Source organism: Toxotes jaculatrix, chromosome 19, assembly GCF_017976425.1.
Source record: "Toxotes jaculatrix isolate fToxJac2 chromosome 19, fToxJac2.pri, whole genome shotgun sequence".
Taxonomy (NCBI): Eukaryota; Metazoa; Chordata; class Actinopteri; family Toxotidae; genus Toxotes; species Toxotes jaculatrix.
Window position 1 is genome coordinate 12,118,637 of NC_054412.1, and position 18,132 is coordinate 12,136,768.

An 18,132-nucleotide genomic window follows, 5' to 3' on the forward strand; every position below is an offset into this window, starting at 1 on the left:
AAAAATGACAGTGTGGTTATGTTCTTAACAACCAGCTCATGTCTCTTGAAGAAGCTACCAAAACATACCCAGTCTGTGTAGGTGGTTGGTGTGTGTAAAAAAAAAAAAAAAAAAAAAAACAGAAACAGAAACAAAACATTGAGTATTCACAAATGATTCTGCTCTCCTGCAGGCCTTTTAATAATACATGTAGATGCAGTGTTGTAATGAGACAAGCTACATGGTGAAAAGACCACTATCACAGAAGTTCACATGTTACAAACTACGAAGTTCACAAAGTTCATGAAAGTGGAGTTTGATATGTGGACAACTTTCTAAGCATGTACAGTTATCTAAATATGCTGTTAAATACAAAATCAAACCTTGACCTGCACTCCTACACAACACAACGATGTACATTTGAAAATGTTTCCAGCTGTGTAGCCCTGACTCATCCAGGCTCAGTGCCTGCAGTGAGACACCAAGCCCCTAAACTGAACCTCCAACAGGTTTGGCAACTGCGATTAGACCAGCTGTAAATCTTAATGGGCCTCCTTCACTTCCTTGCCAAACTAATGAGTAAAAGCTTCACCACTCAAATGTCCTGAATCAAAACTGAGTTAACTCTTAAACTTCTGGGACTTACTCCAACCTCAAACAACCTTTCATGACATGATATTAAAACCAAAGGTGCAAATTCAAATAAGATGAAATTCTTGTATATTTATTTATTTCATCACAAACAAACTTTAATTGCACCTTGAAGTGATTGTGTGGTGTTTTTGTCTTTGCAGCAAAACCGTAATTCCTGTGGAACTCTTTTTGCCATCACTTTGGCCTGACTGTCTGTGTGTTTGTGAACACAATCTCACCAACTGTTCCACTGTGTGACTCCACATGCATGCATGCTCTTCCTTTCTGTGTGTGTGTGTATGTGTGTGCAGTATGAAAGTGTGATTGTCTGCTGTTACCCAGCTGCAGCAGTTTCATTCATACAGGTGTCATCTTGTCCGGGAGAAGCCGGTATAAGGTTCCCGGACATTGTCAGAGCAGGTGCACTGAATTATCTTCTTGTGCATGTCTTTGTAAAACCTTTTTTTTTCTGTAACCTACTACCCTTCCATCCTTTCTTTTGCCCCTTTCCAGCCTAAAGGCAGGAGCTTGACTTATCCAAACTGTAACTTGACTCTAAAGGAGTATTACTTTCCTTGATGGTGAATGTGTTTCAAAGTACTTCACTGTGTCTCTGAGTCAGGAAGAGACAAGAGGCCTCAGTGGGCAGAACTATCATCAACACAGCACATGCAGTTGAAGAATATGTGGAAGTTAATCAGCTGATTCACAACTGAAGAACCTTAGTGTATGACAACATTTCAGAGAAAGGGGAAGTAGAATTACCACAATTCTCTGTATGGGTGTAGGGGGGGCCCAATTCCTGCCGCAGAATAGCAGATTTGCGGTCGCATGTGTGCAGTACAGATGCTAACTGAATGCAGTTGCATTTGGAATTTACATAAAAAAATTCTCAGAGCTGTCGGTTCAGAGTGTTCTCTTATCTTGGGATGTTAGCAAAATTTCCATGCAAATAAGGTACACGTTATCTGGAACATTTAAAAAAAAAACATAAATTGTGTTTCTAACAATAATACATTAAATATGCTGCCAATGAGAGAGCACACAAAGTAAGAAATGGTCTTAGAAGAGGTCACACATCAGGGTATCTAGATAGTTTTCTTTTGCTTTCGTTTTTATATGCAGAGTGGATCTGCTAAATAACACTGTTTAAACAGCTAATCCTTCAACTTCATTGCAAGACTACACTGAATTCTCAGCCTATAGCTTAGCATAAAGACTGGAATCAGAGTTAAATGGCTAACCTGGCCCTGTCCAAAGTTCAAAATTACACCTACCAACACATCAAAAGCTTCTAATTAACACACTGTACCCTCTGCATCGAAATGAGCCTCACAGCATGCAGCAGGGTCGACTGCCCGTGTGTGTTGGCTCGGTACGGGAGTTGGTTTTCCTGTGCTGATGGATGCTGTTGCAATTCCATTGTTACAAGGGTCCCTGCAGAGGTCCCGTCTCTGCCTTGATCCAATTAAGCAATAGGGAAATGAACAACAATGGCAAAGAGCACCTTTCTACCCTGAGTTGAATTTGTTTCTGCCATACTCCAGGGTTTCTACTGGAGGCATTCAAGGTTGTTTTTCACTTCCCATTGAAAACAGACTGGAAAGGCTGAGTTCTTCACACTTTCAATCTAATCCACTCCTGCTCACCCTTGAAAATAAATGGAAAGTACAGTACATTGTGATGTGTATGACAAATTACTGAGGGGACCATTAAGTTTTGGTATGTGCACATAGTGTCATAGTAATTCACTTGGTTGAAGCACAAGTGTCTGTCACCACATAGCGTTGAATAAAGACTTTTTTTTGGTAGAAAAGGTACTACAAGAGAGATAATATGGTTGATCATTGTTGATGTTTCTAAGCATCAAACAAACACAGACAGTCTGAGCAAAGCAGACAGAGAGACTGGGCAGGCAGCCGTGTCGGAGAGTGTTAGATGCTTGTCTAGACAGCGAGTAAGATCCTTCCCGTCATTGTTGCTTGGCATTGAAAGGCTGCAAAACAGGAAATAATCTCTGAGGGAAAACATGCAGCTATGAGCATAAGAAAGTCAAAGGCACGTGCTCTGAAAGGCAGCATTCCAATGTTATTTTAAATTTCATTTAAATTGTGACACTGACAGAAATGTTCGAACAACATGCACTTTTTGCTTTTCTGTTCTGTAACTTGCAACACAAATTTGATTTACCTGCAGCCCATCAATGTTTTTTATGTGGCCCACTGAACTCTGTTTGTCCAAGATGGGGAACAACACCTATGGTTATGTCATTTTAATAGAATTAAGTCTAATACAGAAACCTCAGTACTTTAGGTCTATAGTTCTCTTACTGTGCTTCAGATTATGGTTAAATTCACTCTCTGACAGTGAGTTCAGATTAAGGTTTCTCCATCACTTTTGGACATTGTTTATTGGATACATTGTTGAAAGAGGTCACATACTAGCAGGGGGAAAAAACATCACCATGGTGTGTTCTTAATGGTCTCCAGCCCCATCTTGTGGATACAGCAATCAGATTTGAACCAACACGTTTGCTTCTGTTTGCTTTCCTTTCTACCCATGGAAAAATGATAATCTGACATTTATTAAGTTTATTTGTCTGATATTGTGCACAGTATTTGTCAACAATTCAAACTATATTTTATATTATTTCATATAACTGTGATATAAAATATCATTCAGTGGGGGCCCACAGGAGGAGTTACAGTTGTATACAAATATATTAATAAACACATATCTGCTTACAGTGATATAGTATCATATAAACCATGGTTATATACTGCTTAGTATGCAAGGAGGGGTTGGTTAGATTCTTTACAGTGAGTGAATTTCATGCCTGATGAATGTTCATTACAGAAATGTTGCATCTCTGTTATGAAACGCAATATTTTAATGTGCAGTGAATTATAAAAATGTTATCTGTGTATTTAGACAGACAGACAGACAGACAGATAGATAGAGATAGAGAGAGAAAGATAGAGAGATAGAGAGATAGAAGATTTTTGTCCCTCTTCGGCTTCCTTCCTCAGTTACCTGATTCAACGTCATATTTGTCCCTGGTGGTTAGCGGTGGTGCTGGAAAAACACTCGCTTGTTTTATGACTTACTTGTTTGAATTAAACAACAACTATGGAAATCGGGACAGAGATCAGCAAGAAAATAAGAGTGAGTAACACTATGTGTCGAGTATGGCGGATTTAATCCGGATTTAGGGCCCGGATAACGTTATCGTGCCACAGAAGCTTGTAGCTAACATTAGCATTGCTAGCTTAGCGTGTTAGTCTAACGGAATGGTAACTAGGTTTTTATTTACAGGGCCGAGCAGCTGGTTTTAAACATTAACTGGAGAGTTAATCAGCAGGCAGCTTTCCGCACGTGTTAGCACATTTTAACTTGATTTTTTTTTTAATGTAGAAGAATTCTTGTAACGCTAGGCTGCGTGGTTGTTAAGTAACCTCTCAATATCATCTGTGTTGCAACGTTACTCCTCTGGTCTGTTTTAGGCTGCAATCAAGGGCAAGCTTCAGGAGCTCGGTGCATATATTGGTAAGTGAATAAACTGCGGATCTTGCCGTAAGAGACGACAGCTGCTTGGTTACATGTTGTATGCGTTTCCCCTCTCTACCAATTTAGATGAAGAGCTTCCTGACTACATTATGGTGATGGTGGCAAACAAGAAAACGTCTCAACAGATGGCTGACGATCTCTCCCTTTTCCTTGGAAACAACACTATTAAGTTTACAGCCTGGTAGGATCACAACAATGTATAATTTTACTAACTAAAAGCATGCACATTTTGGATGCAGTTATTTTCAGTGTGTACTTCCTCAGTTTTAGCAATAACATGAACTTGATGATTGCTCTTAGGCTACATGGAGTCCTGGAGAAATTACGATCAGTTGCAGTTGGTACGTCAGTCTCTGTTTTATATATTTAACATTTTCCGCACTTTGTATCCAGCTGACGGGGAAATTGACTATTTTATGAGCACATTTGGCCTCAGAACTAATGTGTAGTTCACGTTTTCTTCTCCTGCTTGTCTGCATGGTTGTTTTAGAGCCTGCATCCCTCAAACATCAGCTCCAGTCTAACAGCAGTACTGTGGTGGGGAAGAGCAGATCATCTGTAAGCGAAGACAGTAGGACAGAGGACCTGAAGGTGTTGGCAGTGTCCAGCTCTCACTCTGATAGGACTGAAACACGTGTGTCCAGTTCTGCCCATGAAAACAGGTGTCTAATGCAGAAGTGTCTCAATTTATTTATGCTAGGATGTGTTTTTCATCCTCATCATACATGTCAGATTCTGCAAATGAATATCACCAATATATATCTGTTTGTCATCAGGAGGGGGACCTCAGAGAGGAGTTCTTCTCGACTTACCTCCACTGTTAAACCCCTCATAGAGCCTCTCCCCTCAGAGGCTGTTATCGATATCAAACCAGAGATGGATGATGACCTCATCGCAGAGGACCCTGTGGAAATAGGCACCAACCAAGGTCGAACGCGTAGTGCAGCAAGTAGACCCACAGCTGAAATCTACAGACCGGGACAGAGCAAATTTACATCAGTTAGCTCCGCTGACACGTGTCGGCCTACAGAAGGATCCTCTCACACCAGGCAGTCGGACAGCAGAAGCAGCAGAACCTCCAGAACCGGATCTAGTAAGGTACTGTGATTTGATGAGAGCATAGCGGCTCCTGTTAAAGCAGGATAATGTAGGATTTGCATCAGTCGGGTGCAACACAAATGACCTTTTGCTCACTTTTTGCCGATAAAATGTCAGCCAGGTGTAGGCAAAGATTCATAATAAAACAGTTCAACCTACGTTGTTCAGCAGGAGGAGTTGTCAAGGAAGCGTAAGGCGCCAGTGGCGAGCTCAGTGGTGCGAGTGAACCGAGTGGCGGACGAGGACAGTGATGAAGTGGAAGACGAGGACTCAAACTATGGAGGAAGAGGCCTGTCTAGTAGAGTGTCCCTTCCTTCCAAACCAGAACGCAAGTCAGTGTAACAGCTCATATGGTATTTTGTAATATTATTCGGTATGCTTTGTGTAATTAGAGGGTAAGTCAGGATTTCAATTTACTGTTAGTAACAAAAATTATTTAAATGCGATTTGTCATTGGTGTTCACATTCAGTCAGAATCTGATCTTATTTCTCATATGAGACCTTTCACTGTCACTTAGTAAGGAATGGAAAAAGGCAGCTTGTTTTATCATAGCTATCATAGCCTGTCTGTGCTCAAAACTCAGATCTGTTTTGTTGCAGTGTTTATGTAAAAGGGAAGAAGAGAAACCCCAGATAGTTCACATTCTTTGCTGGGCTTGCTGTGTTCTTTCAGACCTACTCTCCCTCCAGCTAAGCAAGCCAACAGGAATCTGATACTCAAGGCCATCTCTGAGGCTCAAGACTCAATCACCAAAACTACAGCCTACCCCACAAGTATGTTTCCCACTGCCAGACATGTAATCATGAAAATGTCCTGTCCTTCAGGCCATTTATCTCAGCTGCCATTATCACCTTCTTACACTGACCTTTCCCCCACACAGTACCACAGAGGCAGACTGTTCCTGTGGCGCCTCGTACTCGCTTGGCCAGCAATGAGGAGATGACGGCAGCCATCCAGCTGGTCCAGGAGCACCTTCACAGTTTGGCGCCAAGGGTGCAGACCCACACCTCTGCAGAGCTACCTCCTTCAAGAACACCTGGTTTGTGAAGAGTAGAATTACTCCTTTGACTTTAAACACCCTGCCGCCCAGAGGCCAGAATCACAGTTAACATGCTTAATGACTATTGGGCTTAACTAGTAAACTAATGTTTACTGATTCTATCATTTCAAGTGATTTAACATCCAAAAATTAAGTCACTCTGTGAGGTTTTTGTACTGCTTTTTAGATTAGAAATTAACTGTTGGAGGAACAAAGTGTGGTCTAGTTTATCTTTTGCGTGTTGTTTTATCTTTCTGATTTTCGATGTCACATTTTTCTCCCAGCTCCAGTGAGATCTTTAGCTTCACGTCTCCAGTTGGATTTAGCAAAGAGCAACAATGGTGGAGAGCAGAGTGACTATGGTGAGTCTCGGAAGAAACTTTCAACAAGTGTTGCAATAACAGTTTCTTCTCCCAGATCTTACATTTAAAAGTTGTAGCTAATGATGCCTAAAGGATCAGCTTCAGTGATGCATTGCACTGGGATGCCTGCATTTGTGTTGTACCTCTAGGTGTAGAGGTCTCTGCAGGCAGTGAGGCAAAGACGTTTGATACTCGCTCCTTCATAATGAGTCGACCTCAACTGGAAGAATCTCAGAACAGAACTCTGCAGCGTCTTCAGGTCAAAGGAGAACTCCATCCAGCTTTACCACGCACTGTCCAGGCCAGGTACTCACACGCATATTAGAGTATGCTCCCAAATCCCTCCATTCATACATAACCATAAATATATATAAACTGCGGATCAACTATACGCTGTTGGCAGCTTTGTATCCTTGAAAGCTGAATTTTCATATATTTTACTTCATCCTCTTTTCTCTGCTGACGATAGCAAGGAGAGGGGTGACTCTGCCAGCCCCAAGTTCATAGTGACATTAGATGGAGTACCGAGCCCGCTGGGGAACCTTGTGGATTGTGAGATGGAGCTGGACGACGTGAGGCCGCCCACAAAGGTCACTGAGGCAACCACTCGCCTTAACAGGGAGCCCAAAGTCAGCATCCTCCACAGGCTACAAGGAGTGGTCACATCACCAGAAGGTTTGTGTTATTGTCAGAACATTTACTGTATTTTAGTAAAACACTCCAATAATATTAGGCTTTATTTATATAGAACTTTTCAAAATAGTTTAGGTTTTCCAGTTATACCTTTTTTCTTTTTATAGATGATGTGATGGACATTGAGGTTTTAGATGAGGATGCCGCCCCTTTAAAGAAACAGAAGGTTATGGAGCGCTGCAAGTTCTGGCCGGTCTGTAAAAGTGGAGATGAGTGTTTGTATCATCACCCTACAGCACAGTGCAAGTGAGTAATGTTAGTAAACTGAAGAAATGCTAATGGAGTATTTTTTTTTAATTGCTCAGACTCATTCTTCGTGATCTTATATGTCTTTTTCTTTTTTTTTTCTGAAGGACATTTCCCAACTGCAGGTTTGGAGATAAATGTCTTTTCATCCATCCAAACTGCAAATACGATGCCAGGTGCACTAAGCCGGACTGTCCCTTCACTCATGTCAGCCGCAGAGGCACAGTTGCTCCTCCACCCAAGCCAGGTGCTCGCACTCTCATGACATCACAATCAAGCGACATTATAAAAATATATTTTTAGCAGTTATCTGTAGTTCGTTAATGGGCGTTAAGAACTGGTTTATTTGTGTTTACAGCAGTGCAGCCTGCACAGCCCACTAATGTGTGTCGCTTCTTCCCCGAGTGCACAAAGGTGGACTGCCTGTTTTATCATCCCAAGGTAAAACATTCAGAAGTGCAGTTGTGGAGCCTCAAATTCAAATTTTTAAAAGTTGGTGTTTTGCTGTCAGGCCTTCAGATCCTTAGCAGTTCTGAATTTTGTTCTTCTTGCCTATAGCCTTGTCGCTTCGCGGCGCAGTGTAAACGAGCCGGATGTACTTTCTACCACCCAACCACAACCGTGCCTCCGAGACACGCCCTGAAGTGGACAAAAACACAGAGCAGGTGAATAGATGGGGATAATGCAAAGTGAAAGTCACGTAATACCAAATACCGTATGGTCAGAGTTTCAAAGTATAGTATCTTCTGCATCATGGAATCTCCACCAGACCACAAGGATTAAGCTCAGTTAATGTATGAGTTAATATATTTCTCATCCTAATTGTAACACATTATTATTAAAATTCAAAATTACAGTAATAAAAATAAAGACATATTAAAGTTAAAATACACCTTATTATCAAATGTGGTCATATTTTAAGCACCTACTAAACAATTTCCATCCTTCTTTCTCTCGCAGCTAATTGAGCCCAGGGAGTCTGACAGAAGTCAGTGTTCTGGATCCGTGTCTGTGGATCTTCATCCTTAGATCTGTTGTTTCATTTTGTTTTGTTTTATTGTATTGTTTGGACTGATTTTTAAGAAGAGCGTTTTTTGTAAAACAGTCAGGTTTTTGCTGATCCTCTGAAAACATTAAAATACTCAACAATGAACTTTACATTTATCTCATCATTTGTCAAATGGTCTTTACAGTGTGGTTCATGGGGACGTTCACCACTGACAGATGATCTTTATTTTTATTTTATTCATTTATTTATTTACTTTTGATAAAGTAATGATCAGGTTAGTGAGAATAGTTTTTGGCTGTTTAGTTGAGCTTTTGTTCTCTCTTCTAGGATACGCTCAGGTATGAGTCACGTGCAGTGGCACATAATGAAGCACAAAAGACAATGAATTCTGCAGTTACATTAAAATGATCAAGCTGTATACGTATTTTTCTTTTACAAAGCGCAAAAGATTTGATTCACTGTTACATTTAAAAAATTTAGCAGGTGTTCCCTTCTGATAAACCATGATATGATCCTACAATTTTATGAATATACTGTACAAATGACTTCATTTATTAAGTCATGATGTGTTTAGCATCTATGAACACATCCAGTTATGCTTTGTTGGAGATTATGAGGAGCCTTAAACTCTCCAGCTGTATACTGTGATGTTTTACTAAAATGTGAAAATAAAGCAACTTGAACAACTACACTAGGTCATCCACCAGGTCGTCTAAGGAGGGGTGCACCGGCCCAGGTCGGAAACGGAGCAGGTCAAAGCCCCCGTGCCGCTCAGTAGTGGGATCGCGCCCGTTAATAGACGCTGTAGTGCAGCCTGAGTAATACAGCGGGACCCAGTCTTTTTACACTCATCCATACAACACACACACTCACACAGCATATCTTTACACTGCACAGCAGCTTTGTTGCTGCTTCTTCTTATTCACATCAAAACCTGCACAAACCTGCTGCTCTGCTTCTCCTACACCGCCTCCACCTGGAGGACAGCAGCTACTGCACCAACCACACTGCAGCACTTATGTCCCGCAAGTGGAGGCAAAATAAAACTACACACCTTTATCAGTTTGTTGTTGTTGTTTTTGTGATAGTTTCATTCTAGTGAAATGTAAAAGTTAGAAAACGTCTAGGATTCACGTCTACTGTTTGAACACACAAATAATTTATATAAACTATCGGATACAGTCAGATTGTAACTGTGCCCAAACTCCACAGGCTGACTGTCGCTTCTTCCCACAGTGAAAATACCTGGACTGGTTGATTTTTTGGAGTAAAGGCGCATTTTCATTGTAAATAAACAAACCACATAGTGTGAGCCCAACATTCAATTACCATGTCAAAGCCATTAAAGAGTATTTGCGCAAAAGTTTCATTTCCACTGTAAAGACTTAGACTGGTACTGAGAGGCAATAAAACACAAACAGTAAAATCCTCCTGATAGAAAGCATTTATTGACTTTTGCTTTCTTCTGACAGAACTTCAGAGAGCAAGCCACATACTGTTCCAGTACATAATGTCCTGAGACAGTGGGGCAACGGTGGCAAGGAAAAACTCCCTCTGAGAGGAAGAAACCTTGGGAGGAACCAGGCTCTCTGGTGGGGCGGTGGCCCATCCTCCTGTGGGCCATAGGAAGTGCTGCTGGTGGATCTTCTGTTAGTCTTCTGGGTCACTCGTCGTCAGCATCCTCCTGATCTACATCTGAGAAAACAGAGAAAAGATTTACTGTAAATACGCTGTTAGTGTGTTTAAAACTTCTCCCGGACTTCAGAAACAGTTGTGTATTGTCTGCGTGTTGTCTTCTTACATGTCTCTTGTAGAACAGGATGTAGGCTGACTCCTGGCGCTGGCTGCACACAGACGCTCCAGTTGTTTCACTGACCACTGAATCATTGATCGTGAGCCAGCGGTCAGTCGGCTCGTCTGGACAGTCGTCAGGGTGGATGCCGTCGTAGATGTAGTGTCCTAACAGGAGACAGATTTTGTTAACACTACAGAGCTTATATAGGTCAACTAACATCAGCAGATACAAGATAGTGATTTAGTTGACATCATAATCATGAAAGCTTTTATTTTTGTGTCCCCCTTGTGTGCCTGACTGTCTTACCTGCTTCTGTGGTGCCAAAATGGTTAATGGTGCCAACCAAGCTGTAGCAAGCACCATCCTGAGAAGGAAGACAGTAGATAAGAGTTAGTTAGTTAGATTTTACTTGTTTACAGATAAGTTTAGTTTTTCTTTACCTGTGCAGAGGACACCACCAGGTCCCTGAACAACACCACAGGGTCTTGCACCTTCTCTAGTTCATAGGAATGTGTGAAACGGAAACGCTTTAGGTGCAAGACAAGCATTCTGCAAAAGATAAAGAAGGAAAGAAGCAGGAGATGATGATTGCTCTGTTTTACATCTGATTTTTGTGTTTAACATTTTGTTAGATTGATATGAATTTCGAGGATTCCTCTGGGATAGTGGAGCTCACCTTGGCAGGGTCGCGAAGGCTGACTTGTAACTTGATGTTTTCCCTCCGCAAGTGCAGGTGTATTCTAACTCTGTCTCCTGCAGGACAGTGCAGAGACAAAAGGCTTTGTGTTATAAACTGAGTAACAAAACACAAAACACATCCACACACACACACACACACTAACAGAACCGGAGTGTGTGTGTTCAGTTGGTGATGATGTGACTGAACAAGGACAGGTGGGTCTTACTCTCTGGTATTCCTGCAGCATTTCCTCCACAGAGCCTCTAGGAACCAGGTCCAGGGACAAGTTGGTGAACTCTTCTTCATGCTTGGACTGGGCCCCGCAGCTGCACAATAAAGCAGAGGGAGGCAGCAGAGGTCACAGGAGAGTTTTTAACCAGCTCCCATTTTACTGTATAAAGACGTGTGTGTGATGTTTTCTGTGTAGTTCTACCTCTTGCAAGTCCTGGTGTTTTCCATCTTGAAGAGTAGATGGTCCTCAACAGGGCAGGTGTATCTCAGGCCCTTGTTGGAGGCAGCAGCGCTCAGCAGAGGGGACAGACCCCTTAACTGGCCCAGGACCGAGATCAGGAACTCGTGAGCATCCTGTACACACAGAAACACAAAGAGATGTTTATACACAGAGGAGTAACTACCAGGAGGATGTGAAATAATACAGCATGACACCTGAAGACTCACTTTTTGGCAGTGGTCACCAAACTCAGGTGCCTGGACTGAAACCACCTTCTTGAATGAGTGCAGAAGGTAGCTTTTCGTCCAGGAGTCTGGAGAAGAGTGGGCATCTCTGATGGCTATGAAACATCTGCGGAGGGTGATAGAAAAGACATTCATACAAGACAAGAGTGTGTGTGTGCATGCATGTGTGTTGTGGCTGCTGTACCTCAAAAGTCGGGCTTGTGGGACTGAACTCCAGATTGGCTCCTGGCAGCTGATGTTCCTCACTAAGTCTTCCAAGCTCAGGAGACCCTGCAGACTGGAGTTCATGTAACAGCTCTGCCCGATGTTTGGAAATCTGACACAGACACAACAAGTCAACACACACATCAACAGCATCAATTCTTCATCGAGCGATCATAAACTGAAGCTCACTCACACTGATGGATTCATGTCTTGTTACAGCTTCTGTTCTTGTACTCACCCTAAGGTGCTGATGGTGCAGTCATCACTGGAACCAGTGTTAGTCAATGTGGTGCAGACAGGATCACTAAACATCACAAAAGGATGTCAGAGCTCAGAGTTGTTTGTTTTGGATTTTTTGTTGAGACTGTCATGAGTTGAACTCATGCTTCTAAAATGTTATTTAATACACAGATCAAAATATTCACAGCAACTCAGCCTGAGTTTATGTTTTCAGATGCTCATCAAATTTGTTCACATCAGATACATAATGAAAACACACCTATACTTTCAATTATGTTCAGCAGTAAATCAGAAAAAAATACAGAATAAACTTTTAATGCTTAAATTAAATAATAATAATAATTATTGAAATAATAATAATTATTGAAATCGATTATTTTCTTTGCCTTGTTGGAGGATTTTCCTCATTTTCCTTTTCCTCATGGTTGTCAGCAGCTGGATAAACCTGATATCTTCTCTGTTTCAGGAAAAGCAAACAATGATGCAAAGACAGACTAATGAACTACCTCAGTTTTGTAGTGTACTCTTATTTAGTCTGGACAGGTAAGTCTCTGGTTAATGCTGAGCTCTGGCTCTTTCTGTGGAACATACTTTGTAGCAGCAACACAATCGATGCCAAAAACGAGTCTTCTTGGTGGTTTGGCTTGGCTCGGTAGTTTCGTCCTTCACGGTGGTGTCAGTAGTCCTGAAGAGAAACATGATTGGCTATTTTTCTGAAAACTTATTGTTCATGCACTAATATCAGGAAAAACATATGATTTTATATTCTGGAAACCAGTGCTACGTCTGAGTATAATAATTCACTAAACTAAATAAGTCAGGAAAAACATGACTGTAAATACTAGAAAATGTACTCAGGATAAAGTTTCATACCTTTTCTTTCTTCCAAGATCTTTCTCCTTATTAGTTTCCTTCTTCTATAAGGAAAAACAATGAGTTAACTACCTTAAACATATTTTTTGGGCTTTCTCACAATTAAAAAGCCTAAATAAAAATGTAAAAGCCCACTGAAATGAGGGCGACATGAAGCTCTGACACTGCCTGTCATACCGTGGGGTAACCGAAGAGGCGGTTCCTCCATCGCGTCTTTTTAGGTTTTCCAGTCCCAGGTGACTCTGTTGGGACTGGATCGCTGGTGGCAGCAACACTATTGGTAAAGATAAACACAGTTGTTTTATCTATTGTGGAATTTTATTTATTCGGGTAATAATTAATCATATCCAAGAATTTCATCAGGTGAAGGTTAATCACTCACAACAAATAAAATTAATCCACAAAAACAAAATAAAGTAGCTAATGAAACTTACTGTAGAAATTCAAAAGTAGTTTGGACAGTTATAAAATAACAGTTATAAATTTCTTTACCTTTTGTGAGAGCTGAGGTGCTGTTTGCTCTCATCTGCCACAACATCTTTTGTAGCTTCTTGTTTCTTCTGTTCAGGATAAAGAAAAATGAGTAGAATAATGACAGAAAAACAATGTGTCTTTATAGCCGATAAAAATCAAGTTCACAAAAAGTATCTAGGAGACATTTAAGCTGATGAAAGTTTGAGCATGCCAACTTTTCCAGTTCACAAAGTCACATGAATAGTACAGAATGTACACAAAAACATGTAGCTCCTCTGTGAAACACACCTTTCGTTGAAAAAAACACAATCCAGGCATGTTTGTCGCAGTTTTGATCGCTTTCAGTTGAAGTTAATCTCTACGCTCCTGTACGGTTCAGATGTTAGACTGAATCTGATCTCTCAGTAAAGTTCTGTCTTTATTAGAAAACTCTTCTAGAATGTGAATCACTGTGGCATCAAAATTCCATTCTATCCTGATTTGCATATGGAATTATCCTGTATACTGTACTGTACTTACCCCACTAGCTAGCTAGCTAGCTAGCTAGCTAGTGGGGTTTAGATTAACTAAAATGATCAATACCACAAACTACACTCCATTTAAACCTCACTCAAACGTCTTCTGACATTTGGAAAAAGTTCTCATTTGCCATCTTACCCAGATTCAGATGAGAAGATGAAATCAGTGTCATCTCTGCAGGTCCAACACAGGATGTGTTTAGCCTAGCTTAGCTAGTATTAGCCGATAGCACTTGAAAACAGCGATTTAGCTGTCACAGGTTCATATAAAGGAAATGAAACACAGAAACATAGAGAATCTCCACAAGTTACAATAAATGTTTTTTCACAGTTCATTGATCCACTGAGTATATGCAGGCTTGTGATGCCATTGTACCAGAGTTAAACATTTCTTGACCGTATAATTATGGTGTGAAAAGAGTTTATCAGTTCTAAACAATATTCCAACAATATTTAAGCTTCAAAAACACATTTTAGAAAATACTTCAGTGTTTTCTTTCCTATACTTTTTTGGGATGTCTCTTAAAAACACACAGCAGTCACGATTAGCCCTTTACACGGGCTATTTTCTGAACTTTTTTGGTTTGTTTTCAACGGTTTTTGTTAAACACTTTAAAGCCCCTGTTTGGACTCTTGTTCAGTTTCTTAAGCTCTGTTATTAGTTCCTGTTGTGTGTGTTCAGTCAAGTTATGCTTGTTTTGGTCTCTTGAGTTTTGAGTTTTGAGTTTTGCTTGTGTACGACTGTTTTATTTTGAAGCCCTGTCCTTTGTGTATCTGGTCTTAGTCTACTTCCAGTCTATGTCTTATTTCCTGCCTTTGTGATTGTTTGTCCCGCCCTAACTAGATTCACCTGTTGCCTATTACCCCTGTGTATTTAAGTCTAGTTGCTCCCCCTGTTCCTTTGCCAGTTTGTCTGTGTCCCTACTTGTGTTTGCAACTGCTGTTCATGCCATGGAATTTCTGTCTTGCTTGTTTCCCTGCTTGTGTTTCCTCCCGGATTTGTCTTCAGTTTTCTTTTGGATTACCTGTGTGTCTTTGTTCATCTACAAGTAAGGACTTTAAGTTCGGACTGAGCTCCTTTTCCTGAAGTTTTCTCCGTTGTGGATTATTTTTAGTTACTTGAGTTGTTTTAATTTTGTTTCCTGGCCATGGACTCTTGCCAGTGATTTTGTTAATAATAAAAGACATTATCAGTATCCGTCTGTCTTGGGTGTCTGCATTTGGGTCCTCTCACCTCGTGTTCTCGGCCACAGTCTGACCGTACGAACTAACCTACGTGGACCCAGCAGACCGGAACATCAGGTCTTTAAATGTGGAGATGTCTGCGCTCACACACCGTCTTGCTGGGCTCAATACCTTCCTACAGCAGACCTCAAGCTCAAGGGAGAATGAAGTAGTTCTGGTTTTGCTCCGGAATCTGGCTTTGGCAAAGCCCTGGATGTTGGAGTGGAGACCTGAACTGGCTGCTATTCTTGGTTTGTCCGCATCAGACCCTGCTTTGGCTGCGTCTGTGTCCTCAGCTCCCAGTTCACACAAGTTCTCACTTCCTCAGACGGCTAGCCTTCGGCCTGCTAGCCTCCAGCCCAAGAAAACTAAAACTAACGAAAACTAACGAAAATGAAAACTAGACGTGGAAAGAAACATTTTTGTTAACTGAAATTAAAATGATTTTTTCTGGAGCTGAAATATGTGGAATATTTCTCAAGGGGAAAAATCCCATAAATCGAAGAGACAACCTCCCGATAACTGCTGGTTAGTAAATACACAGGAACACCACAAGCAGGAGGAAGCTTTAGTGAACGTTTATTGAAACTGAGATGACTACACAACACACATTGCCTTTAAAAAGTTCTGCACTTTATTTCGACACTTGAAACACCTGGAGCTGCAAGAGTTAATAGCCTTATAATGGCGCTAAGATGGATACGGCAAAGCAGAAATTGAAAGAGATCATAAGGAAAACATGAAAGCTGATCCTATGGGTAGATGGTTGAAGCAAGAGAGGATAATAATAATAATAATAATAATGCATTTTATTTATAGGTGCATTTCTTGACACTCAAGGTCATCTTACATTATAAAAACACACACAATAAAACAATAAAACAAAAACAGACAATACAGTTTAAGATAGACAATAGACAATGCAGTTGGGGTCAGAGGGAGTAAGCTAATCTGAACAGATGAGTTTTGAGTTTAGATTTGAAACGTGGGAGTGAGTGTCAGTGTTACGGAGATCAGGTGGGAGAGAGTTCCAGAGCTGTGGGGCAGAGCGACCGAATGCTCTGCTCTCCATGGTAACAAGGCGGGCAGTGGAGCCCAGTGAAATGGATAGAGGAAGAGGATCTGAGGGTGCGGACAGGTGTGACAGCATCGAGGAGGTCGGAGAGATATGGAGGGGTGAGGTTGTTGCGGTATGTGATGGGAAGCCAGTGGAGTTGTTGTAAAATGGGTGTAATGTGTTGGATGGAGGGGGTGCGTGTGATGATACGGGCAGCAGAGTTTTGAACCATATTTACGGAAGATGTGACCAAGAGGGAGAAGGTAGATGATGAACAGCAAGGGCCCCAGGACAGAGCCCTGGGGCACGCCTGTAGTGACTGGGACTGAGTGAGAGGTGAATGATTTAGCTGAATGAACTGAGCGTGGCCTGAGAGGTATGAGTGGATTAACAGCATCTTTCATGGGTGTGTCAGCTTGCTTTTACCATCCGCCTGGAGGCCAGATTCACTATTCTCTGTTTAACCTGCACTGTATGGAGCACCTACACACCGGGGAATCCATTGCCCGCTGCATTGACCAGGCACGAGATGCATGGGGTATAGGAGCAGACATGGTGCTGCTGGTTGTGACAAATATGTGGGCTGTGGGAAATGCTGCTGCTCCTGGCCACTGGGAGGTCTTTGCTGTCCACCTTCTGTTGGTCATTGGGGTCACTCATCGTCAGCATCCTCCTTAATGTCAGTAAAAAAATCCTAACCATGGTATACAGGTCACTCATAGAATCCATTCTCACCTTTAACATCACATCCTGGTACAACCTCCTCACTAGCAAACAGAAGACAAAACTGTCACGGATCACAAATCAAGCCAGCAAAATAATTGGATCACCACAAACTCCACTGTCCCACCTGTACAAACGCTCTGTGATCAGGAAAGCCACCCTGATCACAGAGGAACCCTCTCACCCCCTCCACCACTCCTTCAGTCTTCTTCCATCTGGCAGGAGATACAAAGTCCCACTAGCCAGAAAAACAGTCCACAAAAAATCATTCATCCCAACAGCAGTCAATGCCCTGAACAGCAAAGGTGCAATAACCTGATCACGTTGTATTATCAGCGGGATTTTAGTTATTTTTTACATTTATGTGGTCTTAGTATGTCTGTATGTGAGTTTTTTACTATGTGTTTTTACTATCTGTAAATGTGCTACTGAGCCCTGTCAAAGGCAAATTTCTGTTACACTTGTATCAGACAATAAAATTCTATTCTATTCTATTCTATTCTATTCTGATCTACATCTGAGAAAACAGAGAAAAGATTTACTGTAAATACGCTGTTAGTGTGTTTAAAACTTCTCCTGGACATCAGTAACAGTTGTGTATTGTCTGTGTGTTGTCTTCTTACATGTCTCTTGTAGAACAGGATGTAGGCTGACTCCTGGCGCTGGCTGCACACAGACGCTCCAGTTGTTTCGCTGACCACTGTTAGATTAATATGAATTTCGAGGATTCCTCGGGGATAGTGGAGCCCACCTTGGCAGGGTCGCGAAGGCTGACTTGTAACTTGATGTTTTCCCTCTGCAAGTGCAGGTATATTCTAACTCTGTCTCCTGCAGGACAGTGCAGAGACAAAAGGCTTTGTGTTCTAAACTGAGTAACAAAAAACAAAACACGTCCACACACACACACACACTAACATAACCGGAGTGTGTGTGTTCAGTTGGTGATGATGTGACTGAACAAGGACAGGTGGGTCTTACTCTCAGGTATTCCTACAGCATTTCCTCCACAGAGCCTCTAGGAA

General features: G+C 41.5%; 2 protein-coding genes across 4 annotated transcripts; one reads left to right on the top strand and one right to left on the bottom strand.

The window, feature by feature from the left end:
• Positions 1 to 3,652: 3,652 nt before the first annotated feature.
• Positions 3,653 to 8,771, top strand: zc3h14 (zinc finger CCCH-type containing 14). 3 transcript variants are annotated; one of them, XM_041064992.1, is made up of 17 exons: positions 3,653 to 3,777; positions 4,116 to 4,158; positions 4,246 to 4,360; positions 4,480 to 4,520; positions 4,670 to 4,841; positions 4,956 to 5,277; positions 5,446 to 5,609; positions 5,951 to 6,051; positions 6,159 to 6,317; positions 6,602 to 6,679; positions 6,829 to 6,985; positions 7,149 to 7,354; positions 7,480 to 7,618; positions 7,726 to 7,865; positions 7,977 to 8,059; positions 8,177 to 8,283; positions 8,579 to 8,771. In XM_041064992.1, the coding sequence occupies exons 1-17, from the start codon at positions 3,742 to 3,744 to the stop codon at positions 8,580 to 8,582; spliced, it is 2,067 nt and encodes a 688-aa protein (XP_040920926.1). In that variant the 5' UTR covers positions 3,653 to 3,741; the 3' UTR covers positions 8,583 to 8,771. The 3 variants fall into 3 exon arrangements, with proteins under 3 accessions (XP_040920926.1, XP_040920927.1, XP_040920928.1); XM_041064993.1 differs by having other exon boundaries at positions 7,980 to 8,059; XM_041064994.1 differs by having other exon boundaries at positions 5,449 to 5,609.
• Positions 8,772 to 9,313: 542 nt separating this feature from the next.
• LOC121199974 (ubiquitin carboxyl-terminal hydrolase 37-like) lies at positions 9,314 to 12,085 on the bottom strand. Its single transcript, XM_041065001.1, has 10 exons — positions 11,982 to 12,085; positions 11,780 to 11,903; positions 11,535 to 11,686; positions 11,328 to 11,427; positions 11,099 to 11,175; positions 10,863 to 10,971; positions 10,729 to 10,786; positions 10,429 to 10,586; positions 10,295 to 10,316; positions 9,314 to 9,441 (listed from the first exon to the last, which is right to left on the bottom strand). The coding sequence occupies exons 1-10, from the start codon at positions 12,083 to 12,085 to the stop codon at positions 9,314 to 9,316; spliced, it is 1,032 nt and encodes a 343-aa protein (XP_040920935.1).
• Positions 12,086 to 18,132: the final 6,047 nt, after the last annotated feature.